General features: G+C 50.2%; 4 protein-coding genes across 4 annotated transcripts; 2 read left to right on the top strand and 2 right to left on the bottom strand.

The window, feature by feature from the left end:
* Nucleotides 1-2,192: 2,192 nt before the first annotated feature.
* Nucleotides 2,193-3,225, top strand: P170DRAFT_356520 (uncharacterized protein; the record flags this gene model as incomplete). Its single annotated transcript, XM_024844155.1, has 3 exons — nucleotides 2,193-2,393; nucleotides 2,477-2,782; nucleotides 2,803-3,225. The coding sequence occupies 3 exons, from the start codon at nucleotides 2,193-2,195 to the stop codon at nucleotides 3,223-3,225; spliced, it is 930 nt and encodes a 309-aa protein (XP_024704507.1).
* Nucleotides 3,226-5,723: 2,498 nt separating this feature from the next.
* On the bottom strand, nucleotides 5,724-9,797 carry P170DRAFT_494943 (putative serine/threonine protein kinase; the record flags this gene model as incomplete). The annotated part of the gene is made up of 5 exons (XM_024854077.1): nucleotides 5,724-6,010; nucleotides 6,074-6,379; nucleotides 6,453-8,371; nucleotides 8,424-9,152; nucleotides 9,205-9,797. 5 exons carry the CDS (start codon nucleotides 9,795-9,797, stop codon nucleotides 5,778-5,780), a joined length of 3,780 nt encoding a protein of 1,259 aa, XP_024704506.1. The 3' UTR covers nucleotides 5,724-5,777.
* A 1,461-nt stretch (nucleotides 9,798-11,258) lies between these two features.
* Nucleotides 11,259-12,038, bottom strand: P170DRAFT_357136 (nuclear transport factor 2 family protein; the record flags this gene model as incomplete). Its single annotated transcript, XM_024844198.1, has 2 exons — nucleotides 11,259-11,652; nucleotides 11,959-12,038. 2 exons carry the CDS (start codon nucleotides 12,036-12,038, stop codon nucleotides 11,259-11,261), a joined length of 474 nt encoding a protein of 157 aa, XP_024704505.1.
* Nucleotides 12,039-13,333: 1,295 nt separating this feature from the next.
* P170DRAFT_177450 (peroxiredoxin family protein) lies at nucleotides 13,334-14,590 on the top strand. The gene is made up of 4 exons (XM_024842645.1): nucleotides 13,334-13,790; nucleotides 13,882-14,155; nucleotides 14,217-14,360; nucleotides 14,418-14,590. The coding sequence occupies exons 1-4, from the start codon at nucleotides 13,741-13,743 to the stop codon at nucleotides 14,451-14,453; spliced, it is 504 nt and encodes a 167-aa protein (XP_024704504.1). The 5' UTR covers nucleotides 13,334-13,740; the 3' UTR covers nucleotides 14,454-14,590.
* The last annotated feature ends 351 nt before the right edge of the window (nucleotides 14,591-14,941 follow it).

Here is a 14,941-nt window from a genome sequence, read left to right as displayed (position 1 = left end):
ATAGATCCGTTCTCGTTCCTTACCTGCTTCCGAACCATCCAAGGGAACAAATTTGTTTGATTTCGTCCTAATCCTTCTCCCCCTTCCTTCCTTCTCTCTCCTTCTTTCTTCTATTTTGGGGCCTCCATTCTTCACGTTTTCAGTATAAGAAAATCTCTCCAATTCCTTCGTCTTATCATCGTCGGATCCGATCCCTTCACTTGATTCTATTCATTCCTTGTGTCACCCGAACCCGAACTCTCCTGCGATCTCAAGGTACGGTTGTCAATTGATTCACATTTCCATGGGCGTCTGCAGAATCCATTTGTATTTTTCCCTAGCATCTTTTTCTTTTCTTTTCTTTTTCCTTTTTTCTTTTTTCATCCTGACACGAAGGGGAAGGCAAAGAAGAAAAGGAAAAAGAAAAGAAAAAAGAGCCAGGATCGCAATTGCAAGATTCTTACGGTTCCGCTGACGGCTTGACCTTGCAATCTTCACGGCGCTGGTTTCGTTTGATCCTATACTGACACTTGTGCATCGCGCTACTGCCAGGCCTTATTCCTTTTGCTTGCTGACTCCCACCACTTGAGTAGTACCTACATACTCCTGCCCGACAGAAATTTTTCTTTGCTTTTTCCAATTCCGCTTTATTCTCCTCCTTCCGTTGGCCTGTTCGAACCCACTCGTCACCTCTTCTACCCTCATTCGCACCTTGAGGGCTCTCGTCGAGAAGAGTGTTTGACGCTCACGTCATAACTGAAACCCCCGAGGCTCTTTTTTTTTTTTTTTCTTCTTTTTTTAAGAAAAAAAAAATAAATTTGCCTATTACCAATTGCCTTTTTTCTTTTTCTTTTTTTCCACCCCCATTTATTTTATTTTATTTTATTTTATCTCTCTGTCTTTTTTTTTTTTTTTTTTTTTTTTTTTTTCCTTTCTCAGGCCAACCCCCTTCGCAAGGTATTCTTCCCTGACACCTTCACCTTACTAAATTGACCACCTCGACATCTTCGCCTTCACTCTCCACCGCCTCTTCTGCCCCCCTGGTCATTTTTTCCCTCTCACCCTTCGGTCACCTCTTCCTTCTGCGGACTAGATCCTTGTCACTTTTTGATTTTTTTTTTAATTTTGCCATCCCCCATTTTTTTTATCCATTCCCACTTCCTGACGCTCTCACCTTTCCCCGTCTGGTTCCAGCGTGACCACGAGGCTATGCTAGCCTTGCACATCACCCGACGGGAGCTGGAACTGTTTCTGATTTGGTCTACTTTCTGACCGGCTTGGACTCCGCATCGCAATCCTGGTCGCTTTACACGCGCACACACAACACCCACCACGCTTTCTTCCTACATACTTTACGCTCTTACACTCTTACACTCTTACACTCTTACACTCTTACTTACACATAACGTACGGACAGCCGGCCGATACATACGTCCTTACGCCTTACGCATACATACGCCGATTACATACGACGGGGTTCCTCGTTTCTTCCACACCCTTCTTCTTCCCCCCAAAATCCCATTCAGCCATTTGCATCCAACCAAACCACGCCAATCCAAACCAACGCATACACCCCATACATACGGCCGCCCCGAACGAGGCGTACCTTGAATCTATACATACACGGACTACACCCCTGCTGCTCCTGCTCCTTGGCCGAAGACCCGCGGGACGTGACTCTCAACTCACATCATCCTGCATCCGTCCTTTCTCTGCCCCCGTCTCGTTCCGTATTAATAGCAGCCTCTGTCGCTCTCTCGCCTACAAATGTCCAACAACCCCCACGATTTCAACGACCCTAACCGGCAGGGTCAGTATCCACCTCCGCCGTGGAACACTAGTCAACCTGAGGATAACCCTTCCGCTCACTATCCGCCGGCTTCGCAATACCCTGTATGTGTCTCTTGTCTTTTTGCACGTTGCTGCCTTGTCTCCTCTTCCCTCTTCCCTCGTCGTCCTGCCGTCTGGCATTCTGCCCCCCTCCCATTTCAGGTGTCGGACGCGGACGTCATTTCGCTGCCGTGAAACACCTTGCTCCACCGTACCCCTTCCCGTTGTTTATCAATTGTGTCTTCCTCTGTCATTGCCTACCGTCTAGGACTCTATACTGACCTCGGTGATCTTGCACTTTTCAGTACCCTCCCGCGTCGTATCCTCCCCCGGCCGCAGAATACCCTTCACCACACCAAGCGCAGTATCCGCCTGCGACAACCATGGCTGCTATTCACCAGGTCCCACAGGCTGGTTTACATCACGATCCCTACCGTCTGCCGCCGCCGCCGCCTCAGGCTGGACCTTATCGTGCCCCGGACCTCTACGCTCAAGGTCCTGCTACCCATACTCAAGTTGTCTACCAGGCCGCCGCTCCTCGGCAGCGAACGGCTATCGCCTGCCGTTACTGTAGAAGACGGAAGGTACGTTGTCGCCGGGCTCGAAGATATTGGAGAATACAACATGGTAGGGCATTGAAACACTGACGGTTATCTGGAACTGGTAGATCCGATGCTCGGGTTTCGAGAGCTCTCAAGATGGACGATGCAGTAACTGTATCCGGTTCAATCAAGAGTGCATGTTCACGCCCGTCTCCTCGCAAGCACAGGCATTTGTTCCAGCACACGCCGCGTACCCTCACTTGAGAAACGCTCAGACCCCGGGGCGCCCCGGTGCGCCTCCCGTGATGCTCTACGGTGCTCACGGTCAGCCTCTACCGCCTCAACAACAGCCGCAAGCAGGTCCCGATGCTACCCTCCCGCCACCGCAAGCAATGTATCAACAGCCATATGGCGCGCCACCCCTTGCATCAGTGCCTCAAGATCACGTAAGTATTCCATTCTCTGCCCAATTGCTAAACTTGGTACTCATCTTTTCACTCATCAGAGACCCCCTGGTCGCCGCGGTTCGGGTTCTGGATACGAATACCCGGATCCCACGAACCTAGCTCCCGTTACGCCCGTCACGTCCAATCCGGGGTATTCGGCGCATACCGCCCCAAGCCCCTACTATCCTCCGCAAATCGATCGTCGCCCTTCGCCCCAATCCGCGTATCCTTACGATAGTCGCCATTCGTCCTCCCCCCACGGTTCTCCATACCCTCCAATGCACCCTAGCCAAGGCGCTACTCCTTCCGCATCTACTCCGACCAGCTCGCGTGGAGGACTCAATGTTCGTGACATGCTCAATCCGGGTGACCAAGGCCGCTCCAGTACCGACAGTAGCATGCTCAATGCGTTGAACCGGGGACATTAATCAATAAATTATCAACGCTGGATGCGAATACTGGCCGAAAAAAAAACCCTTCCGGACAAATATATGAGCGGGTGTTTGAGGACGAAGATACCAAGTAAACAGGAAACGAGAAAGAGCAATGCTGGTCTAATTTGGTGGTTGATTGACGGTGGAAGGCATTGTGTGCTGGCCACACTATCTTATGACGTTTGCAGCATCCTTGCGTGCCCTTGGTAGCGCGAAACTGTGACGTCTGCTGTCGTGAGAAGTCCAATGGACAAAAGAAAAAAACGAAAAACGAAAAACAGTTTTCAAAAAAGACAGGAAATGGGTCGAGAATCGAAAGCTGCGCAATAATTCCAGCAACAGCATCGCAACATGGGTCAATGAAAAGCGCTACCGAAACCCTGAGACGAAAGCTTGTTTTAATTTTTGGGATTTTTTGACACTCGACTGAATGATGTTACCTGGATGCTACAACACATCACATCACCCCGGGAAAGATGAAATCGAGAGCGGAAAAATACCAAAAAAAAAAAGAGGGAATCTACGGAGCGAGGACGCCATGTCGATCGATATGATGTCATGAAAACGCGAAGCAAGAGTGTTATGAGCTGCACGATCTGAACATGGAATCATCTAATGTGAGAATGCGAGTTGTCGCCTTCGCAGTATCCGTCCATCTGAGATACTTCGAAAGCCCAAAAACCACCGCAACTCTAACGTTCTCTCTACCTTCCCCTTTCCGAAATTTACATCACGGCTTTATAAACTATTTGGGGCAACCCGCTAATCGAATTTTTCTTTTTGTTCTCTTTACATTCGTTCTGTTACCGTGTTGACGCCGGGTTTGACTACCTTAGCATTTGCTTTTTCAGACCGTCTCAACGACCACGAGCCTCCGAATCTTCTTTTCTCAGACAGTTCGGACCTGACAGATCTTTTGGTTGTGATGTTAAAATGAGTCCATCTGCATCGACAGTTTTGAACCTCGCGCACCGTCAAGCTGGTGGGCATGTCGACAGGATTCGAGATGCTCGGCCACTTGTTTGCTGCAAAAGCCTGTCGAGTTCATTGAGTGATCTTTCGGGTACACGACTGCCGAGATAAGATAATATTTTATGCATTTGATACGCGTGCCTTTCTATGTCAGTCATCACGAGGTGGGAACTTGTCGCATTTGCTCTTTTCCTTTTTTCCCTGTTTGTTTTTCCCCCTTCGAGGAATCATCGGCGAGGCTTTTTGATCAATTGGCGGTGGTTATATCATTTTTCCAAGTGTTCGAATACATTTCGGGAGGCTCTCTGTTCTGCGTTCTAGTTTACTTTGTGTGTTTGTTTGTTTCTTTGGATCGAATCACGTTTGCATGTTCATCTGAGTATTCTCTGCCATTGCGAACAAAAGGGAGGATTTGTCTTTTTGTCTTTCTTTGCGGTTTCATTGCTACTGTTGCTTGGTTTTTCCCTTTCCCTTTTAACTGTTTCTGGGAGGCTGTCTGATCAATTATTGTTATCCTATTGTCCTATCGTGTCATGATCTGCAATTTAGCTGTTTTTTTTCTTTTTGCTGTCTCCGTTTTGCTTGCTTCGTTCTCTTTTGGTGGTTTTCTGCTCACGTTGCATTGTGCATACTCTTTGCCTTGTTTGCTTTGTTCAATAGTATAACTTTGAGGAGTTACCCTCTTTTTCTTTCTCCTATATCTCTAGTATATTAAATCAAGTACCTACCTTTTCCTCTATTGAGCGGTATAATTGGCTAGGATGCTCAAGTCTTATAGACAGGTCTCTGCTGCTTTTTCATCTTAACTTGTTTTGAGGTTGATATGACTTAGCGACACACGTAGGCGGTGCTGTGTTGATGTAGGAATGAAGAGTGAATGATAAAGGGACACAATACTTCGAATTGAAGAGCTAGAATGGAATAGAATTCATCTACCTACTAGTTGCTATCTGAACTACCTAAGTAAAGTAAATGCACCAGCGTCCGCGGGCGAGGTATGTTAGGGTAAGGCCGGCCAATGATATTTCCAATCCCCGAGACGACGCCAGTAGTATAGGATATCCTGAGTGAGAGATAGTCTTGTTTGCTCGAACGAGCTGGCCCCGTCCCGTTCCTCATCTTGTGGCTTTTTGTCGGGGTGGAGTAGATTGTGATAGGGTTGGACCGGTGTAGAGAGCGGGTAGAACGGAGAAAACAGAGAGTTCAAGATGAGTGTCTCGTCTGGTCCGTTTAGATGGGATAGATAGGTAAAATGGATGACGAGAACACGATAGGCGACAAGGCAAAATAGAGAGAAATGTTCAATGCAAAGAAACCAAGCCAAAGGAAACGAAACAAGCCAAGACAAGACATGATTTTGAATACAGGCGAGAACAAAAAAAGGCTTAGAGAATGCAATAAAACAGAGAACCGATGATTTGAAATGCAAAAAACGAGTAACTAGGTAGATCAACAAAACCGCGTAAATACGCTCCAAAGTGGCATGCATCTGGGGATCTGATCGATTGAACAAAAAACGGCAAAAAGCGAAGCCTGTTGCAATAAAGGACAGGGGAAGGGGGTAGAGAGATAGATCAAGAGTCCGGGAACGCATCCAGGATTCGAGTCATCTTTTTAGCTCGGAATGCGTCTTCGACGAGGATCCCGCGCTGCTTCATAACCAAGTGCAGGGTGTCCACGACCTTCTGGAAAGATGAAGCGGCTCCACGCTCCTGCCTGAAGCGCACGAGACTCAGATTCGCCTGTTGTCCGTGCTCGAGGATGGTGTAGAATTCCGCAGAGAACTTGACGGGTCGGAGACGGAGGACTAGATGGGGATTGGTAAGCTGGGGTTACGATAGCATGAGTCAAGATATGAGAAGGCACTTACGGTTTACCTCGCCCACGCGGCCTAGGATAATGTTGTTGGATTTGTCCATGGAAACTTCTTCCAGGCCGTACTGTTTCCATTCCCATTCGCGGAGGATCTTGTAGACTTCTTTCCGGCCTTTGATCTTCGAGGTATTCAGAGCGATGACTCGGGTGGCTGGTTTGAAGTGGAATACGCGGGCGAACCAGTTCTGGCTTCTCGGGGCCCGTGGTTTCCGGGGGAGAGGCTTCTGGGCGCTTTCTGTGTCCAAGGGGGTTTCGTTTGAGCTGAGTTGCCTCAGCAGAGGATTGTTCTCCGCTGGGTCATCTGTTGCGGGGGGCGGTGTTTCTACTACAAAAGTGTGAGCTGGTAGATCGGTGAGTGGTTGGGGATGACTGACCTGTTGGCTGAGTTTCGGGTGTGTTGCTCGGCTTTCTTTTCATGAGCTTGCTTAGAAAACCACGCTTCTGTTTAGGTGGTGACTGGGGTTGGGTTTTTGGAGGGGTTGAAACTTCAGTTGGGGAAGGTTGTGCAGGTTCATTGACCTCCTGTATCACTACAGCAGCAGCGTTAGATTGCAGAGGCTTGTCTTCATTTTGCATCTTTGCGGTCTCGGTGCTTGTATGAGATCGATTGCGGAACCATGACCATTTCTTGGGCTCAGGTCCACGAGCACTGCGTCGGGGCGACTTTGGTGGGATTTCTGCAATGGGAGCCAGTTCACATGGGTTGCGGCTCGCACGAGAGCTGGCAGAAGCGTATCTAGTCCCTGTCGTGCTTTCGATTTCCGGAAGTGCCTCGTAGTCTTCGACTAATGGTTGGGAGTCTGCGAGGTTCGTTTCGCGATTGCGGTGTCGCTTTCTCACGTCTAGAGGATTGCTGTTATCCATGGACGGTGTAGAGCTCTGAGGAACCATCCGTATGGTTCTTCTGCCGGCGTTGACGATGCTGGTTGGGCGACTACCAGGTCCCGAGCGCAGCGAAACTGGCAGGTCTTGCTGTATTTCGTTAGTATTCGCAGGATGTCCAGTGTGTGCATTGGCTTCCTCCGATATAATCGGCAGAAAGGATGATTCACGAGGAGGTTTTGGGAGCTGGTCCGCCTGGGAGACACGCGGGTTTTGGCCAGAGCCGGTCCGTTTCGGTGACTGCCTAAGCTTGTCTTGCTCGATCAACCGATCGAGGTGGCTGATCACCGCTGTGAGGTATGCAGGGACGTCTTCAGCCCCGTCATGGGTAGAGTGCTGGATTAATCTGCGGCGAGTCTCGGCCAATTCAGCCACTGTATAGGACCTTGGCGAGGCACCGGGGGTTGAGGAACCGGACCTTCTCTTGGACTTTGCCGTCGATATTTGACGATATGAGTCCTCGGGGCTAGCCATTGAGACTGACGTTGCTGGAGTTTCAGGGTCTGTGCATGTACTCGTGGTACATCCGGTAGAGACAGAGCTGCCGTTAAATGCCTCTTCGCAGATTTGACCGAGCTCGTGAGAAACCTTCCTCGCTTCATCTTTCCAGATGAAGTCAGACTCTCGAACCTTTCTCATCTGAGAGCAGTTCTTAACTGTAATGCCACTGCCTCGGACAACAGTTGGCTGGGCAGGGAGCACAGGGCTACCGAATCTGTCGGAGAACGGGTCGCCATCATCTTCATATTCAAAGCTACTATCACTGCCGTCTTTCTTCATCGTCGGGACGTTAACTTGTGTATTGCTGGCTTTGGCAGACATCGATCCCTGAGAGCGATATCGACCATGACGAAAGCACACGTTTCGTTTGTAGCTGGCCGAACGGGGTGTTGGAGTGGCATTCAAGGGTCGACGAGAGCTGCTATATGAAGCTTTTGATTGAAATGACTTCATAGAGTTGACTTTAGATTTCTTGTTCCGTACCACCGCAAAGGGAGAACTGGGGGGACAATCCTCATATCCAGGATCGCTATCTGGAACAGAATTCGGCACCTGGACGACCTCTGCCGAATGCTCTTTGTGGATTTCTTCTGGAATTCTGCGATGAATCGTCACTCTAGCGAACTGAGGCTCTTTATCTGAAATTCGATTCTTGGGAGACCGGAATGGGTCGTAGCTTTCCACCGTTGCGCACGACTTCGGCTCTCTGGCAGGACTATTTGTCTTGTCCCTAGTTGGAACTTGATTTCGCTTGCGAGAGCCTGTACGTTTGTTGCCAATGCGGGCTGGACCCCGTGAGATGTGGTGATAGTCGCTAGCGGAATATTCAAGAGGTTGTCCTTGATAGTTCTCCAGCTGCTCGTTCCTGAATTTTACCAATGCATTGTAGAACATCCGCTCCTGGGTTGGCCTGGAAAATCGTGTCAGCGCAAAGCGAACTCAGATTGTTGTTGATGGCTTACTCGTTCTCCAGAAGCCTTTGAATCAAAGCGTCCGGTTTCACATCATGCCAAAGTGTTTGCAAATTCCTCAAGAGGTCGAGATCAATGTCCTGTCTGGCAAGGACTGGTGGCCCACAATCATGTACATAGATGGGCGGCGCAGGACCCAAATAGTGGTTGGATCTTGCTTGGTGAAATTTTTCGTACTTCTTCAAGAGAGGGTGCATGAAAATCTGCTCCATGTTGACGCGATCCTCCGGCTTCTTTCGAAGAATACGCTCAATTAGATCCGTTGCCTCGTAACTGAGCTCGCGAGGAATCATGAACTCTGCCTTTTTCACCAATCGCAACGTTGTAGGAAGATCACCGCCGTCGAATGGTAGATAACCCGTCAAGAGCGCGTAAAGGATGATGCCGCAGCTCCATATATCCGCCTTGTCGCCACGATACCTTCGCCCGTATATGATCTCAGGCGCCGCATAATGTGGGCTTCCGCAGGATGTGTTCAACCAGTGGCCAGCGGGTTGGAGTGCAGCCATGCCGAAATCAGCAAGCTTCACGTTGTGCCACGCATCGAGCAATATGTTCTCCGGTTTCAGGTCACGGTGACAAATATGGAATCGGTGGCAGTGTCCAAGACCTGCGATAATCTGTCGGAAGATCCGAACTGCTTCCTCCTCCGGCAGCGGGCCATGGTTTGAAACGTAATCGAACAACTCTCCGCCCTCGACATATTCGAGCACAAGATACCTGGGGACCAGAAGTCAGTACTGTCCAAACGATAGCGCCGTATACTACCCACAATTCTCCCCTGTTCTCCCACACATCGTATAGACTGATCACGTTGGGGTGTTCAATGAGCTTCATGATAACCACTTCTCGTTCAATGCCGGACGGCATTGGCCTAGCTGTTCCCCCGCTATAATGACCGATGTTCTTGTCCATCGCCGCAATACTCTCACTCTGAGCTATCGCAGCAGACTTCTTCGATACGATCTTAATCGCCGCTGTCTGTCCCGTGAGAGCATGCTTTGCCAACCTGACACGCCCTGTGGAGCCCCTTCCAAGGGTTCTTCCCAGCTGCCATGGTCCGACATGGGTCTTGCGTTTTCCCTTGTTGGAAAGTAGCGAGTGCGCGGAAAGAGTCGAGTTGCGGTTTGAGTTGACTTGTGACTTCGCTTCTGGCGACATGCAATTGATTTCCACATGTCCTTTGGTCGACAGTGGGCTGGTCACGATAGACATTGGGTCGGACAATATCTCGGCGCGGACCTCTTCTGTTGTTCGTTCCTCTGGCTCACTCCGGATGGTGGCGCCGTTGTTTATTCTGCGCGTGGCATCTGTCAGAGGTGCGCGTATAATCGGTGGGCTCGGACGAGGATCCTTCTCGTCCATTGCCAGGTAACCCCAGACCAACGTGTCACAGACTTCAATTGTCGCACCACCGCATGTGCTTTTGCTGAAGCTCTGAGAAAGGGTAGGATATCTCCGGCTAGATGACCGTGTGAGCCCTGTAACACCGGGGATGCTAACCTCTGAGGGGTTGAGATGGGCTTGCCTCACACGCTTCAAACCACCGGATGCGATGAAAAGGTATCGATCAATCTGTATGCAGGCTGATGTGAAGTTTACACAGGACGAACAAGATCGAATGCTGTTTCCGGAGGGGGGGGGAGGGTAAACGAAATCGCCAATTCTGCTACCCTCTCAGTCCTAGATAATTAGTAGATTCCCCCACAAAAGCAAGATTGGCGATTGACTGGCTAACGCGGGGAAATGATGTCGACCGAGTATGGGATGGTGATGATAGACAGGCCGTGTTTATCGAATGCTGGGAGGTCGACGAGGGCGTCAAAACAGATAATCGTGGATGTCTAGGCTAATTGCTGGCAAGCATGCTTCCAAAACACGGCGACAATAGCCCGCGCTAGCAGAGCTGGCCGACTAGCCAGGATGTGGACATACCATGGCGAGGTCGCACCGTGTGGAATGGGTGTTTGGTTGTTTGTTTCGTCTGGATTCCTCAGGTCCCCCCGGCACCACCACCTCTTCTCTCCCCAGGAATTCCTCCTCCCTGCTCCGCTCCACCTCGATGCCACAATGTGCTTTGCTATGGACTAAACAGAATTTACCAGGGGTCTCTGGCTTCTTGCTTGTTGATTACACGACTATACTGTTGGCCGTAGGTGGCTTGGAGTATCCCCACGCAAATAAAGCTGATGAGAGTATACACAAACTGATCTGTCGTCAGGAAGATAATACTCTTCAGTATCTCGAAATGACAGGTCGATGGTATCCAGTCAATATTCATCCACAATCCTTCAATTTTCGTCAAAATTTGAAGTTGCACGAGCTCGTTGACGTCCAGACATTCCGTCCTCCCTTCCCTCCAGAAAGGGAGACCTTGTCACGCATTACAAAAAGCAGACCCACTAATTCACAGACTGCCAACATTTCCGTTCCAGCCATTTGACCCTTCATACGGGAAGGCGGTTTTAAGTTCGGAAAAGAGGGATGGATATGCCCAGCATCCCGAATCTAGGGAGAGCCATTTGGCCAATGTGAGTTCGTTTGACTTTATGTCTAGTACATTCTTACGTCGTCATTGACTTTTACGCCTTTTAACTTACAATGGATGAATGAATTTCAGATGTATCGAGAACCTTGAACCAGAAATCGAAATTGGATCGTGCAGCATACGAAGCAAGGCACGGTCTACCAGTTACATGCAGATACAAGCGTGAGAGCACAACGTGCAGGTCGACAACGTGGAACCGGCCTCAATTTTTTCTTGGCCTTTAATAAAAATACGCATGACAACAGTGGCTAAAGGGCAACTAATATCGTGACAACCCCTTACCAATGCTCATCTCCGATCTTCACTTCCTCGACATCAACCCCGTCCACAAACCACCTGCCCTCACCATTTCCATCAGGCCCGATCACCACGTCATTCCCACTCATCATCCGCTTACACATCTTCCCAGTTTCCCGATCGAAGGTCCAATCTTCAAGTCCATAGCACCGCTTCCACCGCAGGCCGTCTTCCTTGTCTTGGAACTCGTACCAGAATTGCACGGCAATACGGTTATCGGTGAAGGAAAAGAGCTCTTTGCGAAGCTTGTAGTTCTGTTCGCGGTTCCATTTGGCCGTCAAGAAAGAGATAATTCCATCGGTGCCAGAGAAGAACGAGGTGCGATTGCGCCAGATGCAGGTGGCAGTATAGGCCTGGGCCACCCGGACGGGATCTCTTTTCAGAAAATGTGGTCAGCATGAACATCGACACTGCGAGGGACCAAGTAATTTAGGATGAGACATCAGGTAGCGGGATATGAGAGAGCAATCTCCGGGTCGAGAGCCAGGACTGGGAAGACATGAGGTAATTGTACGCAAGGGATGAAACATTCATGCTTCCATCTTCGATCCGCCATCCCCTCATACCAGCATCTACCTGGGCTGGGAATTGATGGTCGAGGTTCGCTGGTGATGAGGGAAAAGCGAGAGGACGACAAGAAAAATACGTAGGGGAAGACAATCTCCCCGCTCTCGTACTTACTGGGTATTCCACAGGTTCTGTGCGGCTTTGACCTTCTTTCTTGCCGTTTCCTCGGTAAAGGGGGGTTTGACATCGGCCATGACGATTGACGTGTCTTATATTAATCGCAACGGTATATTTTGATCGCTGGCGTGATCTCTCTTTTTTTTTTTGGAGGAAGTAGCACATGGGTTTCGAGTCATAGACGCATTGTCACGTGTCTGGATTCTCGTTGGGGGCCAAGTTCAATCAATATGACACATCTACAATACATGATGTAGCAGTCCAGGGCCGACAGGTAAACCAGTGCAGGAACATCGATGGATCCCACCTGTGTCATCCAGACATGCCACCAATCTCTAGGCAGTCTACAGCGGCAGTTACCCCATTGACCAGTGCATTGCCAGGACCTGGAAATAAGCATCAGAGGTACATGGCCAAGCGACGGTGATGTCATCCTGTGTCTCCCCTCTTCTGTTTGAAGACAACCCCGGTCGGTCGATGCCTAGAAACAGCCACTTTGATGATAATTCCAAATCAACCAAGCCACAGCTCCCCCGAGTCATCTCCGGGGAAGAGACGGCGGCTCCCTTCTAGAATCCCAATGATCTGTAATCGTAGTGGAGTCACCCCAATGCGTGCAGCAGGACCGAGCCCGTCATGATGAATAAACCAGGGACCAATCTTATCTGATTACTGAATGGCTGTCGGTAATCGCCTCGGCATCCAGACCCGACGGTCTCGCTAAGCTGCGAGTGGCAAGGCCGATGCGGTCTCTCGTTATTATTCATCTCCGGAGTCGAGAAAGTGAGAATTGCCCAAATCCACGCGGTTCAACCTCGGCGCGCAGTCACGTGGCAGCCACGCATCTCCGGTAGAGCTCCAGGAGAGGAAGGCGGTAAGGCCCACCAACGTCGATTCGCTTTCCACCTCTTGACCCCCCTGGTCCTCATGCATTGACCGACAATCTAGCCTGGAGACTTGTCCATGGGTATGGATGCTACCTTAACCCATGTATCTTGCTCTAAATGCCCAATTGGCTCAGCCGGCGGCCTTGGCAACAGTCTAGCATCGGAGAATGGCATTTACAGTTCAGCAATTCCTCATTATTCCCATTCTATCGCCAGATGGCAGAATTATTAGATAAGAGAAAAGCAGTGGGTGCCTTTCGTTCCAAACGGCTGCAGCACGTGGATGCCATTGGCCCGATATTGGCCTATTCGGTCCACCCCCCTCGTCATTGGGGCGGCAACCAGCTGCTGGCCGAAGGAGCGTTCGATCCGTGGAGGGGCGATGCGGTACGAGTATCTCTGGAGAGAGCGAGGGAAGAGATGACCCAGATTGGCCAGATTCTTTGAATAGTCATCATACGGAGGATTCTTTAGTCAGAAGCAAAAAAGAAAGGGGAAAAAGAGATTTGTCAAGGCGGGCGGTCTAGATAGATAACCGTGGACGATGACTGGTGGGGGCCTGCGCAAGTCTCGGGCGGTCTTCTTGATAATACACGACCAGCACTCCCAAGCAATCGACAGGTTTCGGTATCCTTCTGCTTCGGATCACCTTATGGCCTTTCCTGCGGCCCGTCGCTGCGTCGGCCAGCTGCAATTCCCGACTGGAACCGTCGTTATATATTTCCCGCCACATGCGCCCCTCTCGCTCGCTTTTCCTCTCTCCCCTTACCCACTCGACTAAACCTATATAACCTACCCACCCTTTCCCTTCTTCACTGCAATTAACCAATCTCTTCCTACTCATTACATCTATCACCACTTTCCCTCTCACTTCCCAATCAACCCCATCAAAATGTCTGGAATCAAGGCCGGTGACAGCTTCCCCGCTGACGTTACCTTCTCGTATGTTCCCCTCTCATCTTTATTCCCTTTTTCTTATCCTGGCGGGACTCAATTCCTCCTGAGATCGGTCCACTGACACCGCCCCTTGCAGTTACATCCCCTACACCGACGAGGCTAGTGAAATCACCTCTTGCGGTATCCCCATCAACTACCACGCCTCCAAGGAGTGGGCCGACAAGAAGGTCATCCTCTTCGCCCTCCCCGGTGCTTTCACCCCCGTCTGCTCTGCTCGCCACGTCCCCGAGTACCTTGAGCGTCTCCCCGAGATCCGCGAGAAGGGTGTCGACGTCGTTGCCGTCCTTGCCTACAACGATGCCTACGTCATGAGCGCCTGGGGCAAGGCCAACAACGCCAAGGACAACATCGTAAGTCTTCAATAATCACTACCCAGCTGTCCGAAAGTCCAGATCCGCTAACATCTCCCAGCTGTTCCTGTCCGACCCCGATGCCAAGTTCTCCAAGAGCATTGGCTGGGCTGACGAGGAGGGCCGCACCAAGCGTTTCGCCATCGTCCTTGACCACGGCAAGGTCACCTACGCTGCTCTCGAGCCCGCTAAGAACCACCTTGAGGTAAGTTGCAACATGTTCGATGCTGCTACCCAAGGCCATCGCTGACCCTGTCTATAGTTCTCGAGCGCCGAGACCGTCATCAAGAACCTGTAAATGCACCAATGAGAAACGCAATAGACGTGGCATGGGCCTAATAGATCCGGCGTTGATATTCGGTGGGCTTAATTGACCTGCGAAAGCAAAGATTCATGTTTAGAGAGCTAGACTCCCCTTAGAATACAACGCAATAACGAAGCTATGAAAAAGCAAACCCCTGGTTCCTCTGTATTTTTTATTGACATTTTCCCCTTCGACTTCCCCGTAGACGTGCGATGATGTCAGCATCCTAGCACCCTCAAGCCTTGCGCCTGTAGTACAAACTAGCTTCATTTTTACCCCGGCTTCTCAAACGATCTACATTGATTCCAAGCGTTGGGCGAGTTGTTCCCCTCCGGACTTTTCTTGTTATTGGTGGCTGCAGGAACGTCTGTGTGGCTTTCGGCCGGGAAAGCCTGAACGCGCTAAAAAAACAAAATTGATTCCAGACCCGACCGGCACTACGGAGTAAACTTCGCGATATCGAATTATCCAACCAACCAGCT

This window comes from Aspergillus steynii (assembly GCF_002849105.1).
Source record: "Aspergillus steynii IBT 23096 chromosome Unknown P170scaffold_4, whole genome shotgun sequence".
NCBI lineage: Eukaryota > Fungi > Ascomycota > Eurotiomycetes > Eurotiales > Aspergillaceae > Aspergillus > Aspergillus steynii.
Note: the sequence above shows the minus strand (reverse complement) of the source record. Positions and strands in the feature narration are given on the sequence as shown.